The sequence below is a fragment of the Paralichthys olivaceus genome, chromosome 24 (genome assembly GCF_024713975.1).
Source record: "Paralichthys olivaceus isolate ysfri-2021 chromosome 24, ASM2471397v2, whole genome shotgun sequence".
NCBI classification, from domain to species: Eukaryota; Metazoa; Chordata; class Actinopteri; order Pleuronectiformes; family Paralichthyidae; genus Paralichthys; species Paralichthys olivaceus.
The window spans coordinates 12,155,405-12,180,853 of NC_091116.1; the positions used below are offsets into that span (position 1 = coordinate 12,155,405).

The 25,449-nt window shown below is 42.3% G+C and overlaps 1 protein-coding gene and 1 long non-coding RNA gene across 3 annotated transcripts; one reads left to right on the forward strand and one right to left on the reverse strand.

Annotated features, from left to right (window-relative positions):
• Nucleotides 1-260: 260 nt before the first annotated feature.
• On the forward strand, nucleotides 261-9,841 carry txndc16 (thioredoxin domain containing 16). Of its 2 annotated transcripts, XR_011240326.1 has the most exons (21): nucleotides 261-675; nucleotides 844-1,011; nucleotides 1,150-1,232; nucleotides 1,360-1,433; nucleotides 1,601-1,675; nucleotides 2,029-2,150; nucleotides 2,349-2,439; nucleotides 2,559-2,727; nucleotides 2,919-3,088; nucleotides 3,348-3,408; nucleotides 3,517-3,652; nucleotides 3,740-3,886; nucleotides 3,977-4,036; nucleotides 4,184-4,388; nucleotides 5,007-5,143; nucleotides 6,018-6,102; nucleotides 6,387-6,528; nucleotides 7,504-7,691; nucleotides 7,785-7,975; nucleotides 8,372-8,625; nucleotides 8,910-9,841. XR_011240326.1 is itself a non-coding variant. In XM_069520689.1 (20 exons), exons 2-20 carry the CDS (start codon nucleotides 858-860, stop codon nucleotides 9,134-9,136), a joined length of 2,517 nt encoding a protein of 838 aa, XP_069376790.1. In that variant the 5' UTR covers nucleotides 261-675; nucleotides 844-857; the 3' UTR covers nucleotides 9,137-9,841. The 2 variants fall into 2 exon arrangements, 1 of the variants encoding a protein (XP_069376790.1); XM_069520689.1 differs by lacking the exon at nucleotides 8,372-8,625.
• A 4,056-nt stretch (nucleotides 9,842-13,897) lies between these two features.
• Nucleotides 13,898-16,998, reverse strand: LOC138406951 (uncharacterized). The gene is made up of 3 exons (XR_011240330.1): nucleotides 16,783-16,998; nucleotides 15,242-15,452; nucleotides 13,898-15,018 (listed from the first exon to the last, which is right to left on the reverse strand). It is a non-coding gene; the product is annotated as an uncharacterized lncRNA (long non-coding RNA).
• Between the last annotated feature and the right edge of the window lie 8,451 nt (nucleotides 16,999-25,449).

The following is a 25,449-nucleotide window of genomic DNA, read 5'->3' on the forward strand; positions in this document are numbered from 1 at the left end:
CCGCCCCTGCACGCTCATTGGCCAAGGTCTCTATGGGCGTTCCTCACAGAAGCGTCAAAACAATTCTGCAAGTTGAGGAAGTGAGTGCTTTCAAAATAAAAGTGCGTAATGTTGGTATTCACAGAAAAACCACCTACAGAGCAGACAAATTAAACCCACAACTTCACTTCTGTCATTTAAAATTATCCCCGTGTTTCGCGCATGGACTCCTCCGCAGAGCGCAATCAATTTCCAATAAAATATTTTATTTCGAAACAATCACAGGAAACCCTATTCGAGCTCTACTGCTGTGTCGCTGTTTCTAGTAAAGTTTGAGACATTTCTCAGTTTATCGCTGCGCAGTTTGGCGAAAAACTACTTTGATAATTATCTTGCTGTGTGTCTACAGCTCCCATCGACATGCATCCTCCATCTTTACACGTTTTAACGCGAGCTAGCTCCGAAAACCACATGCTAACATAAACAAACAGGCAGCTAGCAAGCCAAGCTAGCAACTTAGCATCACCACCACTGATAACTAAAGCCACTATTTGGACTTTAATCGCGATTTTAACACCACCGGGACAAACTCTGCCCAAAATTGCTGTGATCAATGTCTTCATATACGAGCGCAAGTGTGGTTTTGCAACTCGGAAAACGAAACTTGAACTTTAACCCTACTTCTGGCCTCCTCAGGTAACAGTCTGCTAGCATCCTTTGCTTTGTTTACCTTTTGCGTCCATTTAAAAGACTGGATATATGAAGCAGCTATGTATAATGATGAGGACAAACAGTCAGCATCCAGAAAGTATAACATGAATAATCTGTGTCTTCTCCCTCACTTTTGAACACCTCCCCTTCCAGAGGTCTTCTGCACCATGTGGATGTGCATTGCTGTTCTCCTGCTGTGGATGAAGTCAGGAGGATGCACAGAAAGGGCCAACACATCAGAGCTGGTTGAATACACCGCCCTGGACTTCTATGAGAAATTGCACTCTGGGAAAATGATGTTCATCTACTTTGAGCAGAAAGGTGGGAGCTCTTCACATAGAACTGGTTCTTTATGGAGTCAGTGAGCACGACAAAAAGAAATACGAGCCGTGAAGTCTGTCTTCTGTTCGGTATTTAAAGCATCAATCTACAGCATTAGTGTCTGTGCTCTCTCTACAGTCTCTCCGACCATCTCTCTCTTCTTGGTGGAGCTGGAGATGTCAGCTGAAGCTCTGCACGATTATGGCGTCCTGGTCGGCAAGGTAACTACTCCTTCTGCAGTATACATTGCTTTGTGCATTGCAAAGTTTTCAGTCTCTCTATATCCAGACACAGATGCGAGCAAGTGACTGTGTTGCAGATCATTCACTTTACTTTCTTTCTGTTCAGGTTAACTGCAATAAAGAGCCGGTTCACACATACTGCACCGACGAGAGGCTTCTGCATTCAGCTTTTCTGTTCAGGTAGGTTGTGAAGGCAGGTAGTACTCAGTGGTGGGTGGTCACCACAGCATCACAAGCTACTGAGCTAAATCAACATCTCAACAATGTCAACATGAACATTTGAGGATTTACTGCGGGTCCGTTGTGTTACACTGTATTACTAAGAGGTAAATTATTCTCTGTGTCAGGGGGGGTAAGGAGTTCCTGGGTTTGGATTTGGACACTGTGTTTGATGTCAACTCCATCGTCTCTGAAGTCCTGTTGTAAGTAAATATCACCCTCTCTCAGCATTTTTATCACTTCCAGTTCATTTTTTGTCACTTCCACCATAGAGGCTTCTTTCCTTAAATGATAAATGGCAATATTGTGTTGTGAAGAATAAATGATGAATTTAAAGTTGTGGAAGATGATGAAACATGGTTCTGTTTTAATCCAATCAGTTTGAAATTAATCAAATCACTTTGATTATTCACTCAGTTTGTCCGTTTTTACTTCTGCATTTTTCCACATGCATCAGTTAATTTATGTTTCTGGGAATAATAACCTCAGCCGTATCGTTAAAGATGTACTCGACAGTTCATTTAATAAACAGCGTTTGTGTTTCTCCCGCCTGCAGCGCCATCCTGCGTGAAGAGGTCAGGTACGTGCACACAGACGCAGACCTCTTGGCCATGGAGAAAGCCGCCAGGGGGCAGAAGAATATTGTGCTGGGTTACGTGCGCAGTCTGGGAACACAAGGTGTGAACCGGGAGGAGAGGGTGGATCTAATGTTGAGTGAGAGCGGTTGTATATCGGAATCATGGAAAGGATCACACTGACGTATTTAACAGCTGATTTACTGATTGCTCTGTGTCAGGCTGCAGCTTGAGTCTCACTGATTGACTTGAATGACTCATCACATTAATTGTATTGTCTTTGCTGATGATGTCACATCAGAGCACAGATCAATGATGGAGACGGCGTATGTGTACGGATCCAAATACCAGTTCATCCTCATAACAGGAGGACCAGTCCTCAAACATTTAGGGTACCGTCTTTTTCCTTTTCTCTTCAACATTTCAAACGTGTCATCACACAGTTGAAGGATTTTTTCCTTCACAAGAAGTTTTAATCGACTGCGTTTCTCTCTGTCCATCCCTCCTTCAGTGTTAATCAATCGTCTCACTCGTCTCAAGTGTGGTTCCTCCACTGTAGAGTTCACAGCGGCTTCATGACCCCTATGACCTCTGAGCGCTGCCCTTTGACCCGCATGAGGAAACCTCTGTCCGTCCTTAGCCTCCACTCCTTCCTGCAGCTCATGGAGGCTCCACTGGTGGTAAGTAGGATGACAGTGTGGAATCCGTGTGGAGATCTCAATACTTGTTGTCTGTGATGCCTCAAAACGAAGCTTCAAAATAAATAAATGGTTTTCCATTGTAGCACAAATCAAGAGAATGTGAATATGAACTATTTATATGTACATAATAATAATAACATTTGTTAACGTTTGTGTCTCTCAACCACCAGTCTGAAGTATACAACGACCCCTCCATGGTCCCACCCCCTCAGTTCCCCTACCAGCAGACCCCCCAGGTCTTCCTCTTCTCCCGTCCCGAAACTGCGCACCTGGACCTGGACACAGCCACCACTCTGGCCTGGAGGCTGCGGGGCATCGCCCTGGTGCTGCTCGTACACAGGTGTGTCAGAGGAGCAGGAACATGTGTGAACAGGGATCTGAATGCACCACTTGTTTTCGTCTCACAATACTTTGTTTAAGCAAAATGATGTAGTGAAAGAAATGCAGCGGCTTTGCGTTACCTCATAATACCAGGATTGTTGCTTTATTTCTCTGACAAAACAGTTGGAATTTACCTAGTGTGTGTGTGTGTGTGTGTGTGTGTGTGTGTGTGTGTGTGTGTGTGTGTGTGTGTGTGTGTGTGTGTGTGTGTGTCTCAGCCAGAGTCCTTCAGTGAAAACCCCTGACGAATATAATGCTGCTTACAGGCTGCCTGAGAAGGTGACAAACCATAAAAACAAACTATATCACTCTTTTCCTTTAATCATGTGTGCTTTATGATTGTGTATGTGTGTGTGTGTGTGTGTGTGTCTGTCTATGCCCACCTAGAGTTTAGAGGTGAAGTATATGACCTTACACAACCTCGATGAGGTGATGGAGCTCTTTACACATCAAGTGAAAGAGGGAGAAGAGGAGGAGGATGAAGAGGAGGACGAGGAGTCAGAGGAGGAGGACTCAGATCCTGGTAAGATGGTGGCAAAATAAAGTGAATAACAGTGAAGAATAAGAAAAACTATAAAGTAAATCTGTGTGTTTCTGTGTCGTCCTTCAGCCAAGCTGGACGATGAAATCGCTGCGTCCGTCTTCAAAAACAGAGGCAGCTTTCTGGACATGGACTCAATCACCCAACTAACCTCTGACAACTTCCACACTGCAGTAGCACAAAAAAGCCTCACTGTGGTGCTGTTCTACCTCAAATGTAAGACACAGTCTGTCAGGGAATGATAATGAACTTAAACTAATTCATGTGGATGGAACTGATGATGTAGGGTCTGTTTCTCACCACCAGGGGATGCTGTTTCAATGGCTTTCCTCAGCTCTTTCATTGAAGTTGCAGAGAGACTTGAGGGTGAGTAGAGCTGCACAATCCAGATATGAACAGTTGGAGCCTCTTTTATATCGTCTCTAAATTTGTATGTGTGGATTTATAACCTCTTTTTTTAATTATGTCCATATCTTGATTACACAGATGAGCTGATCAATATTATATTTTCAGACTCTGAGGTCGACAACGTGCAGATGAGCACAGTCGACTGTGGAGAGTGGACTGACCTCTGTGCTGCTCAGTCAGGAAGATCTCTCCCGGCCCAGTTCAAGCCAATCACGGCCTTCCCCAGTGTCTGGGTTTTTCAGCCCCAGGAGTCAGCACGGCACTACAGCGGCATGCTGGGTAGCGAGGCCCTGCATCGCTTCATCATGCTGTGAGTTCTCTGAGAGTCAAAAGAAAAAGATGAGTCTCAACCTGAGATAAATGATATGAACGTCCTGCCCTCCCCCACAGGGTTGTTTGTCATGGGCACTATTAGAGGGCGGCGTATGACATAAGTTAAATAGTTCCTAAGAAAAACAACCTTTACAGAAAACAACTTGATTATATCAGACCCATACTATGGTTCTTCTAAATGTATCTTCTGTACCTCAGAAAAAGACAGGAAACACAGGAAGTACATCACCCACATGTCAACATGTTCAAAAATTATTTTAATGAGTTTGGAGGAAAATGGGCTGCTGCTCTAACAGAACTCAACATCTTCTTGGCTTTACTGAAACCATCCAAAACAGAAGGACAAAAACATAAAGCTTCTCAAGGAACGTCTTGTGAATATTTCACAAGTCTGCAGGATTCAAAGAGTCAATGGTTAAACGCTTCTGCTGTTATTACCTAAATTATTTTCCTCTGACAAAGATGATTTGTCCTGTAATCACCCAATAAATGTGATATGGTTTTTCCCTTGAACAAATTGTTCCTTAAAAATGTAAAAAAGTCCTAAATCTGCTCACATGTGCATATGTTTGTGTGAATTTTGCTGTTTAACCAGGAGCTGCTCAGCCTCTCCCGCAGTACTGTCCACAGAGGAGGAAGTGACATCATTTCTACAGGGAGAGCCTCACCCTGAGTTAGCAGGGTACAAGCCTGACAGAGTACTGGGACTGTTTAAGTCACAAACACATGCAGGTAGGAGGCTGCAAGTATGTGTTGGCCACCTCACCGGCTGATAATGGTATCATAATAACAATATATGTATTTGTATGGCACTTTTCTAGAGGATAAAACATAAAACATTTGACTTGAGTAAGACTGGATGTGGTGAAAAAATGTGGTAAAAGAAAGGATTTAATAGACATAACAGATGTCACATGTCTGATCTCAGCTGGTAAATTATTCCAGAGTTTGGGGGCCTGCATTACAAAAGCACGACAGCCTTTAGTCACCAGTCGGGCACTGGGAACGACCAGGAGACCGCAATCAGCTGATCTAAGATGGCGTGCAGCCTCATAGGGAGTTAGTAGGTTTATTTACACAGGGCCTGGTTCTGCAAAGCTTTCATTTCTAATTGATGCTGATGTCTCAATAGCTGATGACAAACCATTGACTTCCCCTTTTTATGGATTTAGAAAATCATTGGTTGAAAAGGTTGAGTTCAATTGTGATGGTAAAGGTTGTCGCCGTTTTGTGTATTTTTCTTACTGTCACACGAATCCGATGGAAAGAGCAAAGCTAATTACAGTGTTTAGCCACCTGACATGAATCTTAAAAACCAGATATGTCCTTTCTTTCTTTCCTTTAGAAATGAAAGGCTCAGTAGTTTCCTAGCTGGCCTCTGCAGTTTTTTTGTAAATGTGGTCCTGACTCAACTGTCTAAGGGGCTGTGTTTGTGTGGAAACTCAGGGAAGAGTACGTTATATTCCAATCATGATAATTGCAAGGAAAAGAGAAAGAAGACAGAATGAGCCACCAGGAATGTGCTTGACTGGCCTCTCAGGTCCTTCTCCATCCAAACAGCAACATCTTGTGATGGTGTAATGTGGATGCTCCTCTCTCTCACCAGGTGCACCAGTGTTTACTGAAGCAGCAGAGTCACTGAGAGGAGAGGTGCTAACTGGACTGCTGACAGACGCACTGGCAGAGAAATGGTAACAGCTCTACTTCCCCTTTAACTTCAGTCGTGAGTCATTTTTATATCACAAGATCACGCAAATTTGTAAATGCATCTTAAAAGCATCCTGAGATACGATCACTCAGAACTGTTATTCAAACAATCTACAACAATTCTGCAACTAACAACCAACGTGTCCTGGTTCAACACGTGCCCAGTATACGTGAGTGGTCATGTGTTGTGTGTCAAATATTCCTGTGTCATGAAAAGTTTATTACTTGATTTAATCGTGTGTGTGTGTGTGTCGTGTTTGCTGCTCAGGGCCGCAGACCACACTGTGGACCTTCCTGCAGTGTTGGCGTTTCCATCCTGGAAGACACACACTCGTCCCTCCGCGCTGCCTGTGTCGTCCTCTGCCAAGGAGCTGCTCACACACATCAACACTGCACTGCTCCATCCAATGGTAAATCACAATGTGTTTATATTTCTCTTTGTGTTGTCCAGATTGTTTTCTATGGGAAATGCTAAAAAAAAAAAAAAGTGGCAGTTTTACTACAAAACCTGATTAGAAGTAATAACTTAAGTAATACCAGCAAAATTCTACATCCCAAGGTCTCTAAGCTCTGACTGTGAGCCAGTCTTCATTTATATCTCATGAAACGGCCTTAAACACACAGCGTGTGTGTTTCTTGGAAGTTTGTGAAAGCCAGGACAGAATGGTTGACAGTGTGTCACAGATAACAAGCAACATATGTGGATTCAGTGTGAACAGGGATTCTCTGCAAGGTCAGAGAGATGCACCGTGTCCCAGTTTCAATCGGTTCATGTAAATGAGGATGAAATGAAGTGATAAGGACAAATCTTAAATCTAGATGTTGCTCAACAACTAAAAACTATAAGAGTCCAACCCATGACACGTTCTGCTTTTTGGTGGTGCTGTTGTCCTCATTTAATTTATCTTGGAGTGCAGCAGAGCCTCAACTACATAAAAGAAGAATTTTATTTTATGAATTGTGAAACTTATTCTTAATTATAACTTCATTGCACTGGACAAGACTGATCTTCTGATATTCCCCCTCTAACATGACACGCATCTTTAAATTATGACTCTTTTCTCCCCTCTCAAAATGATTTCTGTGTAGTCCATTAATAATTACTACTAGAATAGAATACTACAAAAATAATGAACCAGTCCTATTCCTCTCTCACGTTTGAACACACATGACATTTTCCCATCATGCTTTGTGCTGACATTTAAAAGCAGGTTTAATGCCATTACAGCAAAATGTTGCATCTGCAGTAGACAGCAAAAAGCACTGATGTGTAAATCTGTGGTCTGTGTTGATTTTGTTAAAGCACCTTTGCCCCTCAGTATTAAAAGGCACCTGTTTTCTATCCACCTTTATAAATGTCTTTTTCAAATCTCTTTGGACTCCAGCCTGAACTGACAGTGGAAAATCTGCCGTCCTTCTTCTCTCTGGGCAAAGCCCTCCTGCTCCTTTTTGTGGGAGAGGAGGAGGATGAGATCGGGCGGAGGCAGAACCAGGCGCTGGTGGAGGAGATGGGAAGAGTGGTGGAGCTGGGAGACGGGAGGATGGAGCGGTATCTCGCCTGCTGGATTCACCTGTGAGTGCGTCGGTCATTGTTTTCAATCGGTCCTTCAGCCAAATATTTAGAGCTTAAGAAATGACACTGGAATTTCTTCGTTGTGTGTCCCAGTGGCCGAACTCCGGCTGGCATGTCGGTCCTGGGGTCATACCTGGGCTCTATGCCCCCCCTGCCTGCTCTGGTCCTCACCCATTTACCCACTGGAGGGGAGATCTATCAGTACCCCCCCAACACCCCAGTAGTGGCCCCGTCTGTCCTGCAGTGGCTGCAGAGGATCGAGGATAAGACAGAGTCACCTGCAGGTAAGGGGGATATAATGTAAAGTAATAAAATAGAATAGAACGCCTTAGTGAAATAAGAGCTCCTGAAAAGAATATAAGATAATGGTAAAAGACACATATTGTTTATCGTGGTGGCAGTGAATCATGGACTGTGATTTCAACATGACTGCTTGATAAACAATATGTCCGCTCGCATATTGCGGCATCTGTTGCACGTCTGTCCGTCCTGGGAGAGGGATCCCTCACAGGTTGCTCTCTGTGAGGTTTCTACATTTAGTTTTTTCCCCTGATTGATTTGATTGACTCTGTAATTGCTCCATAAAGTTGGTCATTTGCTTCACAGCTTGTACTTTTGCAATGAGACCATTTTAGCACATGCTGTTAAAATGCTTTTCTGCATCTGAATGTGTTTTCCAGCTGTTACATCGACGATGAGTAATTTACCTCTCACATTTACACCCGGTACGGTAATAAGTGAGCATGGAGGAGGTGATCCTCTACTGCAGCAGTGACGCTACTGTCTGCAGCCATTACCTTCTTACCATAGGCTGTTTATAAAGATGGATGACATGACTGCTGCCTGAAAGTGAAGCCAAATCATCTCTGTTGTGACTTGTTGGCTGGCTGCAGCACAGGCAGTAAATCCTACCTCGTCCACGTTGGCAGAAAAGGTGGAGTACTAGGTTATTTTTGTCATTTTACCTCTTTCCAGTCAGGTGCTATTTTCTCCGGTGAGTTTAGTTTTATTTTGTTATTTGAGACAACAAACAGAGTGAAATGTCATTGGTTGACAGCTGGTGCCTTATCAAAGATCGCTATGGAAAAGACTCTGGATCCAAACAGGAAGGAGTCCAGTCTGTAGTCTGTCAATCTGTTTAAACGTTAAACAGGAAATGGACAGGCTCTTCCATCCTGTATGAATTTGTACATAATCTCTTTCTTGGTGTCTCTGCAGGGATGCTGGGTGAAGACAATTGGCCTCCTGCTGTCAAGTTCTACGAGTTTCTAAAAATCATGGACACGCAGGAACCTGGCTCTTCCCGGCAGCAGGAGCCCAAAGAGGAGGAAGAGGAGAAAGAGGATGAGGAGAATATGGAAGGCGATTTGTCATCGGAGGAGACAGATTCCTCCTCCAGCTCTTCTGCTCCTGATGCTACGACGAACACTCACTCTGAACTGTAACAATTTTTTAATATAAAATGATTTTTCTATAATGCGTCTTTTATCGTCAGATTATTGAATGTAATTTCTTGGAATTCTATTCTCAGATTAGAAAAGATTTATCAGAAAACACATTAATGAATGACATGACTGTGAAGTTGTTATTATATTTGTACATTTCTGTGTCCTAAGTATATATTTTTAAATCATTTTTAATGTCACTCAACACATCTAAAGTTACAGCTACAGCAGGACCCAAATGCAATAAATGGATGAATTTAAAGGTTAGCAAACAAAATCCAGAAATCCAGGAACAGAATATCCAAAACCAAAAGTCAAGAATTAAACTTTGCAAAAAAAGACTGAGCCGAATATCAACATCTAATCATCAAAAAGTTGCACATAGTTTTTCAAAGGTTCATGATGGAGGCAGAATTGTGACATGAAGAAATTTTATCAGGCGTGTTAACCGTTAACAGAAGTGTTCAGTTTCATTTCCTGCAGTCGGGCTCCACCACATCACTGTGGCTTTGTTTCCAATTCACTGCGAATCCTTTTGCTTTTAGGGGATTGGCTGACTTTAATTTTTTTTTTTTATTTGCTCAAACTCACAGGAAGTGAAATGCTTTATCTGCTAAATTTATTTTTAACTTTGTATCTCAACTAAAGTCACTACTCATCTTCTTTTTTTTTTTTACTGTTAATAAACATTGTGTGTAAATTGCAGTGACTTCAGATGGTTCCCTGTGTCCTGGAAATGTCTTGGAAATGATCCTGACTTCTTTTCCCATCAGTGGCACGACTGTGTAACTCTCCCCATCGGTTGAGATACAGAAGAAAGGTCTTTGTTACCTTTGCCTGTGTTAATTAGTTTGATGGATTCTTTGTTTCTGCCTCCTTGACTTGTTTTTAACGATATGCATCCTTCCGTGAATTTGTGTTCTATGGCTAATTTTTATTTTTTATTTTTTCAGTTTAATGTGCAGCAATATTTGATGCTAGAACGACTTGTTTTATCACAACAACAGAAAATAATTATGTACAAACTTTCACAGAACATGGTTCAGCCCAATTAGCTGCAGTTGATTCTATTTCCTGCTGAAACAGGAAGTGACCTCCTTCTGGCGGGTAAAGGTTGGTGGAACACAAGGGCGTGTTCCTATGGACGCCAGGTGAAGTAAGTTAAAATTATTTATTTAAATTAATGTCGCTGTTGTAACACTGTGCAACTGTGAAAGGAGAAACTCCGAGGACGAGCAGAAATGGTAGTTAGCATGACAGTTAGCTAGTTAGCTAGTTTTCAGGTGTTACACAGCTGCCATGAAGAGGACGGATGTCAACATGGACACTTGTGTGAGAGGACCGAGAAGGGACTTGAACTTCAGACAAGGTGAGTTAGTCTCTAAGCTGTTTGTCCACATGTCCCTCGCGTCTTGATTTAATGGAGGATACAGAGTTGTGTCCCCTCCCGAGGCCGTTGTGTTGTTTTTTTGTGTGTCTGCGTGTGCACGGCGGCTGAAGTGTGACACAGCCTCAACAATAACAAGACGCTGAAGTTGTAAACACGCTGTTCACTCTCAAACACAACTTATTCACAACTTATTCACAGCAGGTGCCTTCATCAGTTGCCATTTTGCATTTCTCACTCTCTCCAGTCTCAGCTCGCGCTTGTTCTGCGGCGCTGCCACCTAGCGGCCCGGAGGCGCATTTAAACGACAACGCAACACCAGGAGACATCAGAGTTAATTTATCCTCTGAACGAACAGAAGGCCCCAGTCTGGCCTCTGAGGTTCAGAAAAAATATTACATTATCTAAAGCCGGATTAAAGCTAGATGGTTGGGTTTATTTGACTAAATATTTGATCCTAATCAAACAGAATAACGGACAGAAAGCAGTCCTGAAGTTGTAAACGCTTCCTGTCTGAGTGTGGATTTCTCCCTCATGAAGTCAGAGTTCAGTTTACAGCGTTTACCTCGATTATCATCAAAACTGCAGTGAGCGGAGTGGAAACACATGACTAAAAGTGCGCTGGCTTGGGAAAGTGAAAGGTCTGTTCACCGCTGCTTTTTAATGGTTTGCTCTCCTGCTCCGGCAGCTATTTCTGGCAAACTGGTTCCTGCCAGAGGAGCCGAGAATAGAGACAAACAATCTGGTGAGAGAGCTATTGTAGCACAGGTCTACCCGATAACTGATGAAATGAGCAACTGTGTGCAGCTGAAGATGATTTGATTAAAGAGGACTTTTGTTCATTTCTCCTCTGCTTTTGTCTCCTAATGTCCGTGGTTCAGTTTCCTGGTTCAGTGTATGGCTTCACAGTGGGCTGCTGACCTCATCATTAAAAGATCTCACCCTGAGGGCAGAGTTTTGTTGTCAACAGTGAGACTTTTACCAGCTTCAGACGGAAGAGACAAAAGGCTGCGTCGGAACTGCACCACCATATTTTATCTTTATGCCTCAGTGTCGGCGACAGCCAGGGGCCGGAGGCATCAAGATTTTGTCTTGTCTGTCAGTCAGCTTGTCCCATTCTTTAGATCAAGATATCATAAGGGAATTTCTTGTTCTAAAGAATGGGAACGTTTCCTCGGACTCAAGAATTAACTGATTGGGATTGTGTGGCAGAGGTCAAAGGTCACAGTGACCTCATGTTCTTGTCAACGTGATGTATCCGGACACCTGGGACAGACTTGGAGGTCAAAGTTCAAGGTCATTGCGATCTCAAATTGTGAGCATGTTGTCCTAAGAAATCCTCAAGAGAATCAGATTTAGCACAAATGTTCTCAGATAAACTGCTTAGATATTAGTGGCCAAAGGTCAAAGGTCAACAAAACAGTGACCACAATAAATATTTTGGGCCTCTTGAGCATGATATCTCAAATCTGCCTCTAGGGAGTTTTTTGCCTGTTGGATTTAGAAATATTTTTTGATATATATTTCAGTGGTCAAAGGTCATGGTGATCTCACTTTATCGTGAATGCAATATGTCAGAAACACCTGGAGGAACTCAAACTGCTCTGGATAGCGGACACACTCAACCAGGGGCGGCAGTAATTCTTTTTCACCCTGAGCTCAACACGTGCATTTTATTTAAGATTCTTCAGGATTTGCTGGTGTCGTTTTTTATCTTTTCATCAAGTTCAGAGTCATACAAGCTCAAACATCTGCTGTGTCATTTCCGCTTGAACTGTTGCTTGAATCACACTCTGAAATAAAAACACCACATTGCAGCCTGATGTGTGTGTTCACATCAACCTGCAGAGACACACATAAACTTAAAATAATTGTATTTGCTGCAGACTGACAGACTTGAATCATTGTGGGGATCATCCTGCATAGATCAGTGTAACAACCACACATCCCTGTGTTACATTTGAGTTATGACATTAGGCTACACACCATGTACACCAGTCACTTTCTGGGGCACATAACACACGTGCACAGCAGGACCGATGCCTCTGCAGACAGATTATCTCATGTTTTGTTTACGCTGTAGGTGAAACCTCTGGAGGAGTCAATCATTTCTTAAAAAGACAGCTCGTCAAGTTTTGTTCACTCTTGTATTGCCTGGTTAATTGCCATTTATTATCCTGAATGAATCCAGGTTACATAACACAAACCACAAACCACAATTGCTGTTTTTATCTGTGCCGCAGAGTTACCGGAGTTAGAAACAAGCACAAGGGCGAGGCAGGGATGTGGACGAGGTATCTAGCTTGATCACCAGGACACAGTCACAGAAGCTCAGTGGTGTAATAACACACAGATACACGAGTATAGGAATTCAAAAGCAAATATGTGATGATGGGGAGGCAGAAACACGGCAGCGCCATGAGGAAACTGTATTTGTTTTGGAGTTTCTCTGGCTTCAGTGCATCTTAAATATATTTTTTGGTTCTGCGCTGTAATCGAGGAAAACAACCAATAACATGCATGTCAGGACAGAATAACAAACTGGGTGCAACTTAACCGACATTGAATTGGGATTGGGTCCAGTCAGATTTCTCTCAGGTTGCACGGGTTCAGACAGAAAAATTGTGACCCGAGCTTCATTCAAGTACATTTTTTCTGTGTTGCACATTTTGCATTTCAGCATGCGGACCGGAGGATTGAACAACTGGCCTTTTACATTCATGGACAACACATTCCGGCCCTTACAAATTTGTGGGTTTTGTCTTTCCTGTCCCATTACTCATCTTATGTCTCCTCAGATTTTCCCCATGACCCCCAGGTTAGCAGTCTGGGCTCTGGCTAGAGTGTAACTGTGAGCGATTAACCATTTAATCAGTATGTTTTATTTATAAGCTCCAGAGGTCACAGCTAATATTTGGCCAGCTGAAACACTGTGTTACCGTGACAACCACTCGATTTCCTGCTTCTCTACAATTACAGAGAATCTCATATACGACGTCATTCAGACCTGCTATTAAAATCCATTCGGAGACATCTGATTACAAGAGGACAATGCTAAGTGCAAATGCATCCTCGGCAACATTTAAAGAGCTTTCATAGTTTCTTATTTCCTAAAAGAATGTCTGTTATGTCTTTGTCAACCACAACACAAAGAAATCCCTTCCCTCCTCCAGCTCATGGTAGATTTACTATGCGACACCTTTTAGCACCTGGACTGGTTGACAAAAGGTGTGTGTGTGTGGACAAGTGAACAAAGAGTGTGTGTCATTGTCACTGAGGAAGATAAAGTCTCGCTGACAGCTTCTCTTCAACTCAGAGATTTTCCACTAGAAATGCAGCCAAACACAGAAAGGATGAGTTTTTCTTCTCTAGAGTTTTCAAATAAGCTGGGATTCATTCAGTGTTTTTTATTTCAACCTCTCATCACAAAATCAGCCAGACGTGCATGAAATTAGCAACAAATGCACAGATTAAATCAGAAATTGAACTGAAAAAGAATGTGGGAGCTTTGGGAATTCTAGCTGAAAGAATTTAGATATGATTATGAGACCTGAGTTGGGTAAGTGTGTGTATAAAATGTGTATTTGTTATGTACCTTAACCGACCTCTCTCTTTGCAAAGTTAATATTAATCATTTTGTACTTGCTGTCTCTGATGGAAAATGTGTTTCCCCTTATTACGAGAAGTTGTGGTCAGTCTGATATTTCACTGGTAATGGTTGTCATCACATGGCCATGATGTCACACAGAGGGAGAGGACGCCATGGGACACTAAACACATGACGTGTTGTGTTTTTCTATGTAACACAGCTCTGTCCTCTTTATTTACATCTGTTTCAGACCAAACCTTGACTGATGGACGACTGACTTTTACTGAAGTTCCCATGAGTTCCACCTTTCATCTCATCCCTCTTTTACTGTTCTCATATATGTGACCGCTTCATTAAAGGGATGGTTTGGTTTAAAGTAGGGAGGGTTTTTTGGGGGGGAAAGGTGAGCTGATACTGCTGTAAAACTCTGCGATAAAGTCTCTAAAGTGGGAATGTAAACTTTTTAAATTCTCCAAACATGGAGAAACAGTAAGGTTTGCTTCAGGAACAGAGACGTCTGACTTCACGTGTCTGCTGTTTCAGAGTCGGGCCAGCAGCCTCTGTCTGGTTTGATCCTCAGTGATGAGTTGGAAAGTTTGTGCCGCTGTGTCCCTGATCGCTGGCCTTCCTGTGGAGGGAAGCGGAGATCGATGCAAAACTCTAAAGACAAGAGATTTAGTTCTTCGTGACTGATGTTGTCCCAGCAGCTGCGTTATGTGATGGGGGACAGGCAGAGATCTATCCCATTTAAAGCTCTCCAAATTCAGCATGAGTTTAAAAGTTTATTTTTATTGGAGGCTAATTGCAAAGCTTCGAGAGGAGGGAGAGTAAGAGCAGGGGTCAGCATTCCTTCTGGTCCTCGGAGACTCAGAAACGCACAGCAGACAGAACGCAGGCATCAGGAAGCTGCAGAAAGCACAGGCAGCCAGAGGTCAATTTACTGCTCACAGTATTCCAAACTGCTCGGTTTTTAATATAGTTCAAACGCATAGTTTGCAAAATTCACAATGCAGTTGTGTGATTTTAAAAGATGTTGGCATTTTTGGAGAGTGAAGTTATTATACATGAAATATGTGGTTTGGCAGTGGAGTCAATGATTATAAATGGACTTGAAGCACAGATCACCCACCTGTTCTCTGGCAGTGCTAATGTGGGTCAACATTTTTCCTCCTATAGACCAAGCTGTTCTCAGACATGACCTCCGGAGGATGTCCCCAGAGTTGTGTCCGGACTTTCTGCGGAGGTTTCCTTCCCCACATGAGCAACGCAGCAGGAGATTCTCCGGTAAGACTTTTCACAACAACACAGAAATCTCTGGAGCGTCCAGGTGAGTTTTAATTCTGAATGTGGAGATGTTTTTTGTTTACAGCACATCGACATTAGCTTCTGCTCTTATGTGTTGTGGTCTCTAGAGACTGAACCATCGCTGCAGTGACAACTGAGTGACCAAGAAAGCGTAAAAGTTTGGGTTCTTTCGTTGTGATAACAGATAAATTACTCCCAATCCAACTTTTCATGCGCTGTAATCACAAGAAATGCACCATCCAATAAAAATCTGATAAATGAAACTGTAAAAAAGGGAATTTTGGCCATAAAACACACGAGGACCTTGCTGGCAGGAGATCTGTGGGCTGACAGTGGCTCACTAAGGGAATATTCTCCACCTGCCTTGACCAAACCATTTAGCATCACTCCTGTTTCAGCAGCTTACTCAGAGGAATGTGTCTTCAGTTGTTTTCCTCCGTGTTGAAGTCTATCGTCAGGGTGGCTGGTAAAAATCACAACCCTGTAAGTCTGATAGCCATCTGTTTATAACTTCTAAAGTGACTGTATGTCACTCAGATTTGTAAAGTGTACAATGAGATTTGCAGGTGTAAATTCATGCGTAGATCTGTGGATGTGTAGATGAATCTGCGTCCATAGATGTTGACGGCTGGAAAGGCCTTTTGCTTCAACAGCTGGAAATCCAGACAACTCAGATGGGCCTCTTAGTGTCGTGGCATATCTGCAAACTAGTGTGTGGGGCTTTGTCCGTTTCCATCGGTATCCAATGTTTAAAACAGAACCATACATGCCCAGCTTAAGTACCAGCTTTATAGAAAACATAAACAAAGTTATATCATGAATGGACTCCTGCTGTTTCTGGTACAGTGGGCGTACTCGCCTGTAATCCTGAAGAATATTAATTCACCTCGTTAGTCTCTCAGAAATGGCTCTTATTAAAATCTTTGAACGCCATCCAAAATAACTTTTAAATGGCAGGATGATGAATTTATCCAAACACGTGTTGTGGGCTTAAAGGTAATGATGATAAATGCCGGACATCTGTTGACCTTCCACTGATATTTTATAGGGATTTCATTACTGACAGTTTGAAGCGGTTAAAGCTCTGTGTTTGTGAGTGGGTGTGGGACTTTGTGTTACATTTTGTTCACTTCACTTTGACATCTTAGAAGCAGATTAGGTGTGTGAAGATTATATGTGTATACCTTCTGCAGACGTATGGAAAAAGTCATTTAAACAATCAGCAATGATGTCAAAGTGAGCTTTATGGTGAGAGATAAGAGTCTCGGATCGTCGTGTTTTTCTTAAAAAGCTTGACATTGTCACCTTAAGAACCACAGGAGACAGGAAGGAGAGACTGTGTGTGGGTGTGTTGAGTTCACTCACATTTTTACTTAGAGCCAGTATATGAACCTGCAGCAGAGAAAACATCCTCCTCTTTGTGCCTCTCGCTGTCTCCACATGTACAACCTGATAAACATCCTCCTCTGTCTCTGCTTCGAAGGAATGTATTGCAGCGTTAATGTTCCTGATGAGAACGAGTGTGGGTGTGTGGGTGCGTTTGTGGGTGTGTGTGCGCGCCTGCCACCCCCGATAAGCCTCGACAGCACTCTTCAGTCAGAATCACATACAGTCTGTGTGGTAACGGGTGTGTTTATTAACGTCAGAGCTCTCACATCTCTTTTGTGTCTACATTCCTGTTTAACCTCACACACACACAGACACATATTCGAACGCTCTGTTGATACAGTGCTGTGTTTTAGCATGTCATGTGTTGGCCACTGGTATTCTGTGTGTGATCCAATCCTTTTTTCTTCTATAAACACCTATATACACATTTATTTGTTGAGCATCGCCTTGTATCCAAACCCACCTGAGTCCGGAGGAAACCTAACCACGGCCTTCCTATATGACAGGTTTATCTCTTACAGTTTTTATTTTTAACAACAGTCTTCTGCAGACACTTAGGGGAAAAAGCAACGTGTGCGTGTGAGTGCCAAGTTCCAGCTGACTGACGGACCCATTCACTGACTCAGCCATTGATGTATGGGGTGAGAGGTAGATCAATACCAAATTGTTGATCGATGCAAATCCTTTACGGAACCTTGCATTCTAGTCCTGTATCCAAAGCCTCATTAATCTGATCTATAAAAGCTGAATCTAAAGTGTGAATGAAACATTGGGTTAATTCCAGGTGCAGAGACACATTCAGGACACATTTTAATACCGAATGTGAACAGACGAGACCTGGAGATGTTCAGTCGTGACCTCTCAGGAGGGATGTTAATACCACGTCTCACCAGGGCAGGACGTTAATAGTTCATGTGTGAGACTGCTCAGGTCATCTACTCACATGTTTCGTGTGATGTACTGTATTTATGAATGGAGGTGGACAGATCAGGTGACTTCTCTATTTCTCTGGCGTGTGTGCTATTCAAGATGGATGTGGGAATAAGGATCTATACGGTGGAAAAAGTCTGTGTGTGTGTGTGTTATTGATCAAGGAGGAGGTCATCTGATGTGTAGATGTATGGAGCCCTTTGCTTCAGCTTGTCCTTGAGAAATGACACATATATATATATATATATATATATATATATATATATATACACACACTGACAGAGAGACTGAGTGGCTGGAGTTAAGTAGAACAGATAAATCTTTTGAATGTGAATTATTGATATTATATTTAGATCCTTGAGGCTCCAGCTTGTTTCCAGAATCGCTGTTTCCTGCCAAATCCAGAGAAATGTGAAGGGTAGAAGAGACAAAACAGAAAAGGAGCGATAAGGAGAGGGCTATCGTAATGTATGGACGGCAAGGGATCGGAGGGAAAAGTTGTTTGACAAGGAAAGCGATCAGGAGGATGTAGATAATAAGGGGGGAGTAGAGGAAGTGGGTGGATGGGAGTGCATAAACATAACTGGAGAGGGAATTTTTATTAGAAATAGTTTAGCAGTTAAAAAGAAATCTTATTTCCATAATCAAATTACTTACCACACATACAACAGACTGACCCTTCTCACCGTGTGAATATGCAGCGATATGAATGGTTTGTAACAGCAGCATTTGGAGCAGAACTTCACTTTGCTCAACTAAATGAATGCATGTTTAATCAGGGGATGTTTTTTGTTATTTAAGGACAATTTCCTAAAATCCCCAAACATGCTCTGTGCATTAAGAGACGCAGAGCAGCCGCACTGTGACACATGGTGATGATAAAATAAAAAGCTGACATTCATCAAACTGTCTTGCTTTCCTCTGCCAGGTTCAGTTCGAGCTGCTGTCACATAATCTTTTGATTGATGCTTTTTAGGCAGCGTAGCCTCCGCATGTGCTGTATGTGCACAACACTTGATTTATTTATGCTAAACAGAAGTTCTGTTTAGTGTCTCTTATTGTGGAGCCGTGATTCCTGCTTTTTAGGAAGAAATCTGATGAGGCTGCCAAATTGTAATTGAACCGGCTGATGTCACGAGAAGAAATATCACAGGGGCTCTGCGGTGGATTTTCCCTTTAGCTCAGAGCCTCCCAGGGCTCATCGACCTTCACTCTATTGATCCGCTGTAAACCACCACCAGAAAGCTTTCTGTTGGAAAACATTTTCTCATAACGACAATATACAGACAGAGTGCACGTCATTATGCAGCAAATCCCGAGATGCAATAACTGTCCGATCAATGAAGGTACTCTCCACAAAACAAGATTTCAAAAGAATCCTGCTCCGGTGGCACAACGCGCTAAACTATGATTACAGCATGAGAGGAAGCAAAAATAGAAATACTTGTATTTTATTGTAAACTGATGAAATGTTTAAAATGAGTCATTTTCAATACCGAAGTGGATGTGTAATAAAATGTACTTAGTGTCTTGTAATTTAATAGTAAAATGAGAAATTGTTTTTCTCACATGGAGGCAGAGACAGGCTTCAATAAAAATCCTCTTTTTATTCAAGGCGCCTTTAGACATGAGCTCTTTGTTGCCTTTTCATTCTGTGATGTTTGTTTTCTTTCTGTTTTTCTCATTTCTGCTTCTCACATCCTTTGTCCATCATGTGTGGTTTCTACTCGGGGGGCTGGCCGTAGAAACTCAGCAGAAAGTCGAGAGGTTCTCACTCGGACGCTCGTGTTCTTTCTGGAGAATGTCCGGAGGTTCTCTGGAGTATTTAAGATGAAGTTGTCAATGTGCAGGAAACAGCATTAAATTGACAGGTGATTTCTGAGAAATTGCAGTTTAAAAACATTACAGCATAAAAACAGAGATGGAGCCAAACTGAATACGAGTGAGATATTGAAACCAGACAAGGGTTACTCCATTATTTGCCCACACACGACAAGTCACAAAGCCTCGTTAACGCACTCACACACAAGGCACAGCATCTGATGGCTACGAGGCTGAGTTCTCCTCCAGTCAGGGAACATGTTAGCGTGCAGCAAGACACTTGAAAACAGATGCAGCCTGCTGTTGTGAGTTAGCAGTAAAGTCTGAGCCGGTCCCATTTCAGGCCTGTAATAACTGCCTGCTATCAAGGGGATGATCCAAGGGATATCCTATGATTTTCATTTTGTCTCATAATGTGTTTTTCTTATGACCATAAATAGTCATGACTGATGACAGTTATGATAAGAACGCCTCAAGAGAAGCCTTGTTCTCAGGAAAAAAGTTTGCGTCAAAGAGATTTTTTTAAATATTGACTTAAAACAATTAACGGATTAGATAACAGAGGTCAGGAATTAAAAAGTATGTGGACAGAGACTGCACTGGTTGGCAGAGGCATACAACCACAGGGCAGTAATTATATTTTGATTTGTAATATAATTTCAGAGCTATTTGTAAGTCAGTCTAAATTAGTTTTAATGTGAAAACTAAAAGGCAAATATGAAATGTCCAAAGTGCATTCGTTACAGCTTTGAGAACTTAAAACAGCATTTTGCATACCTTAGGCATAATTGCGACATCAACATTTCCACAGCTTCATTTAATTTATTCCCATTTGCGGTTTAATTTGGAATCGAGACACAACTTGCAATCAGTGATGGTGATTCAGGCTCAGCGTGGCCACGAAAGCATCAGCAGGAAGACCACAGCAGCATCCGTCTGCCATCAGTCTCTGAAAAAAAAACCTCTCCCGCTGTAATGCTAGAATCTATGTCATCCGGTTATTGGTAGAACTGACTGAGTGCTTGACTAACAGGTTTAGTTTGGCTCAAGCTGCTCAGTGGAAGTGGTTTGAAGCCATTAGTGTAGTCAAGACTCCAACATCTGTAATTCTGAGTGTGCGCTGCTTTACTTTTGCGCGTTTGTCTGGTTTATTCAAAAACAAGTTCCTTATAACAAGTCCTGACTGGCCTCAATGTTGGCTAACAGTCAGCACTAACACACACACCCATGCACATAAGAATGTGCACCCAGTGAGAAAGACAACTTATAATGGGCCATATCATGAGTTGTACTGTTTGTGTTGAATTTTGTTTTTTTTGGGTGCACTCTCGGCCTCACAGAGAATCTCTGAGTGTTTGTTGATTCATAGAAACAAGAGAATATGAAGCGAGGGAGGGGGAAAGTTTTGTCGGAGGTCACAGTTTAGTTTCTCATAGAAAGAAGATGGCGTGGCTCCAGGGATTTGCTCATTGCTGATCACAAAGATCAGGTATGAGGACAGCTAACCTGAGCTGACCACACAGCAGATACAACAGTCAGGGATTAACGGAGTACAACAGGCGAGCCGTATTTGTGTGCAATGATAATCGAGCCAAAAAGGTGTGTGTGTGCAGGTCGGAGAGCGCTGAGACTTGAATGGTGCAAGTGCAACTCTGAAAACAGGGAAGGGGAGGGCACAGATCAGCTACTGTAAGAGGATGTGTTCAGACATGAGATGAAAGAATACAAACACTTTCTTCATCTCTCTGTTGAAATCCTGAAAGGTGCTAATGTGGCAGTTGTTTTCATTGCACACTGAAAAAGGTCTGATATCTACTTTGTCAGCTGACAATCGATGACAAGTGCCAGCAATTGTTCCTGCTGACACTAAGTATTGGTTATTCAGCTGCTACGTATATGCATCTGTGTGGAAGTGATGTTGATGTTGCACACGTGTTGCAGACTAACTATAACTTACTGCTGTATAATTACTTCAATACACACCAAGATGTTTCCAGGGATTATGGTGAATACGTTGTCACCTGATCTTATGAAATGCTCGATATCTTTAGTCCGTCCTGCACATGGGAATGAAACAGGTGACACCTAGATCTTTTATGTTCTTTATTGAGCAAGTGAAGACAACATGTGGACATCTCTTCTTTCTCATACCCTTACAAAATCAACAAAATATGTCTGATGCTGCCTTTGACTTCTCAACTTCTCAACCTTTAAACACACGCACATCTTTAAACTCGTTGACTTTGGACATTTGAGATACTGTTTTTGTACTTAATGGATGTGTCCTGGGAGAGGGAGGATACCCAGACCCCATCTTCTCTGATAAAATCCCTCACGGAACGAATAGTATCTTAAAGCTGCAAACCACACTGCTGTCCATCAACGTCGTATCATCAACTCTGAGGCCAGAATTTGTCCTCTCATATCTGTTGTTTTACTTTATTAACTTTTCAAGCACAAACACATGGCCTCTGGCTTCTGTCTACTGAGTTTGACAGTACTGGTATCACTCCTGTACAAATAAGGCCACTGTTAGAAATCCCTCCTGATGTCAGATCACCTGGGGCCTGATAAACTGAATACTGCTCGGTTTTAGGGCCCCTGTCCTGCTCTTGGGTCCACAGAGGCCTCTGTGTGACTGATTTATTGATTTGACTTGTTTATTTGAGAATCCAGGACCATGCATTTGCCTAAAGCTTCTCCTGCTGACTGTGCCAAAAAGTTTATACCCTCAGTGCAGCACACAGAACCTATGTCATTTACTTGGATGCCAACTTCCAGACGCAGGGTTGCCTAATGTACCACCAAATGCATTGCCAAGCTAAGTGCACAATAAGTGTTTGTGTGCTTGCAAGCATCCGTACTTAGAGGGCGAAAATATTTCTCAATGCTTCTCACTGAGCGAAACAGTCATCATGTATGTGCTGTAGTTTAAACGCTGGTGCCTCACATGTTCACAGCTGCGTGCACTGTGGAAAGCGTCTGTGCTGCTATATTTACACATTAAGTCCAGACGCTGTCACTGCTTTTTGAGATGCACGTTAGCGCATCAGGCAAAACTCCCTCTGACCAAAGGGGAAATCCCTCCGCAGGTCATCCATCCTTTCTCACTGCCTCGGTGCACATTGCTGTTGTTCTCTCTCTCCGTGTCACTGTTTGTATGTGAGTGAACCATGAGAGTTGAGATGATGTAACAGTGAGAGCTGCTGCGGTTTACAGAGGAACAGTTTTCATGATTTTTGGGAAAGAGACTATCTCTCCTGTATGATTCATACTTTGTGCAACAGTCAGTGAGTCAGGAATCAGGCTAAACAGTCCTCCAGATGTCGGATGAAACTCAAATGTTCCCAACATTCATTTTTAGTAACCCTAAAGATAGCGTCAACATTTTGATCCTGTTTGACAGTATCATATTGAATTGTGAGGAGCCCCTTGTGATAAATAACTTATTTGTGCAAGTTAATGTATAATAATTGTGTGAATGTGTTAAGGTGTACATGGGTTATTCTTTGAAACCACAGGGGTAAATTGCCTTTATTGCATAATTCTGTCTTTGAGCAGGCTGGCCCAAAGTCAAAGTGTCCTTCAGTGAATAACAGATGGCTGCCAGCTCACGCTGAGGTGCAGGGGTGCATCATAAGCAACGTCTCGTATGTCACTTTCTCTGGCTCTGCAGCTGCTGGAGATGTGGACCAAGATTTTTCTTGCCTGACAGATTACCTTACAGTCACCTCTCTCTAACAGCTGCCTTTACAAGATCAGTGCAGATCGAAATGTAATTGACATCAATTTGAGCCCATAATGGAGGACCCTTGAGCCTGCATTCAATGCATTCTAATATTCTTTAAATCTCTTCTCTCTGTCGCTGTTAAATATCATTTCAGACATTCCCTGGGCCCCCCCTCCTCCCTCAGTCACCTCCAGTCTCACATCCAACGCCCAGGTCCAGCCCCGGTGAGTCCACTCATCTCATTCAGATTCTCAACATTTCCTAGATCTTATCAACCACCAGCAGTGTCCAGAGCCTTCCTATCTATGCAGCCACACCTCCTTCTAAACCTTGACGACATCACGAGGGGTCTAATTCCCAAATAATAGATTCTCAATTATTTATATATTGGTTTCAAAATGACCAAATAGTCTGAATAGCTGTGAATATCCCACATACTGGAACTTTAACGGAGTATAAAAAATCCACCCTTATTAACCAGCAGTTTTATCGCGTTGTTTGCTCAAACAAGCTCTTTATGGTGTTTGACTTTGAGCTGAGGACGCTCAACTCAAGCCCCTTGTTTTGATTTCGAGGAGGAAGAGAGAGAAGCTCTTCAAATAAATCCGAACGGTCCTCACCCTTCAATTTTGTGGTTTCAAGTATGTACACAATGTGACTGATTTCTGTGAGAAAGGCCTCGCAGACAAATGAATCCATTTTAAAGGCTATTACCAAAAGAATGTTCCCTCATTACAGAGAGCGTGCAGGAGATGAGTTGTTAATTTTCAAATGGAAATCTGTTGTCAGGCTGGAAAAGCATTGCAACAAAGGAGAGACCTGAGACCTTTCTCATGGCTTATGTCGGCCTAACTGGAATGTGACAGACGAGATAACGTCACCTGCCTGTTAAAAGTGTGTTTTGGAGAATACTCGACTATTCTTGCAAACACAATGGAAAACATGACTAATTTTGCTGCAGCTCTATCTTCCGAAACATCTGCATTAATATAAAATACGAAATGTCATAGATCGTGGCTTGATATTGACTCTGATGAGATTTTGGAAAGCACGGTTCTCAGCACAATCTGTGTAACCCCCTTCGGTAAAAAAGAGTCAACCACTGAGTTACTCTGCTTCTAGTTCTGACTTGTCAACTTCCCCTAAGGCTAAACTCTCCTGCTCCCTGACCTGCTGATGACCTGATCAAAGTCTCGCTTCTAACCTCTGAACTTCTGTTTGTTGGCTGCACACAGGAGATACGAGCAACTGTTTTCTTTCCTGTCTCTTAGTAATACGTTTCAAACTAGACACCTTATACCTTATTTGGTTTTTTCTTCATGTCGTGTTTTACTTTTAAGAACTTGAAATAACATTTTTCAGCATCGATAACTTTGACTTTTCTAAAGTCCCTACCGCTTTACTATTATGGCGCAACCCTGGAAACAGCAAAGTGATCTGCACACCGTCAAATACAAATGTAACCCACACACACACATCAGCTCCTTCCTTCCTCTGACCCAAAACAACACGAGAAGAGAAGAAATTACCTCATTAGCTAGGCAGAGTTAATCAATCAACGAATGTATGTTGAGTAAACTCGGTTAGTGCTGATATGCTCCTGATGTTTGCATGTAATTATTTATTAGTGAGACACAGCCAGTGAGTAGGATATGTTGGGGAACTATGGGTGATTATTGCAGGAAATGACATTCCTGTCTAATTGTATTAAAATTAAGTGTGTGTGTCAATGGTGCAGGTTTGAGTCTGCATCTGATTATACTGCATGCAAAGCTTTACTTAGTTATAGGAATGAATATGAAACGTCTAGAATTAGATTTAAAAAGTATTACGTTGTCTTATATTCAGATTGGATGGCTTTTAAATTCCTTCAGGCCAACTATAGTTAAGTTAACACATTAAACAAAACCTTTTCCCGCTAGTTCGTTTTTTGAACATGGGAAAATGCAAGTTTAACGATAAGTGGCCAATAAGCCTAACGAGTACTCGTGGTGGTTAAAGCCTGGAAGTGCTGCGGTGTGCAAGTATATTTTTACTTCTGTTGTACAAGGTTGGTCTTAAATTTAATTTTAAATGGTTTTAAAAAGAGCTGTAGACACAGTGCTATTATGTGATGATGACTTGTACAGGGGCTGAAGTGAATACAAGTCTTTATCAAGGTT

What these genes read in the sequence shown, in the direction of transcription:
- txndc16 (XM_069520689.1), top strand. Translation starts at nt 858, where the DNA reads ATGTGGATGTGCATTGCTGTTCTCCTGCTGTGGATGAAGTCAGGAGGA. An exon ending in AGTTGCAGAGAGACTTGAGG is followed by an intron (nt 4,037 to 4,183) that starts GTGAGTAGAGCT and finishes TTATATTTTCAG; the next exon opens with ACTCTGAGGTCGACAACGTG. An exon ending in TAAGACAGAGTCACCTGCAG is followed by an intron (nt 7,976 to 8,909) that starts GTAAGGGGGATA and finishes GTGTCTCTGCAG; the next exon opens with GGATGCTGGGTGAAGACAAT.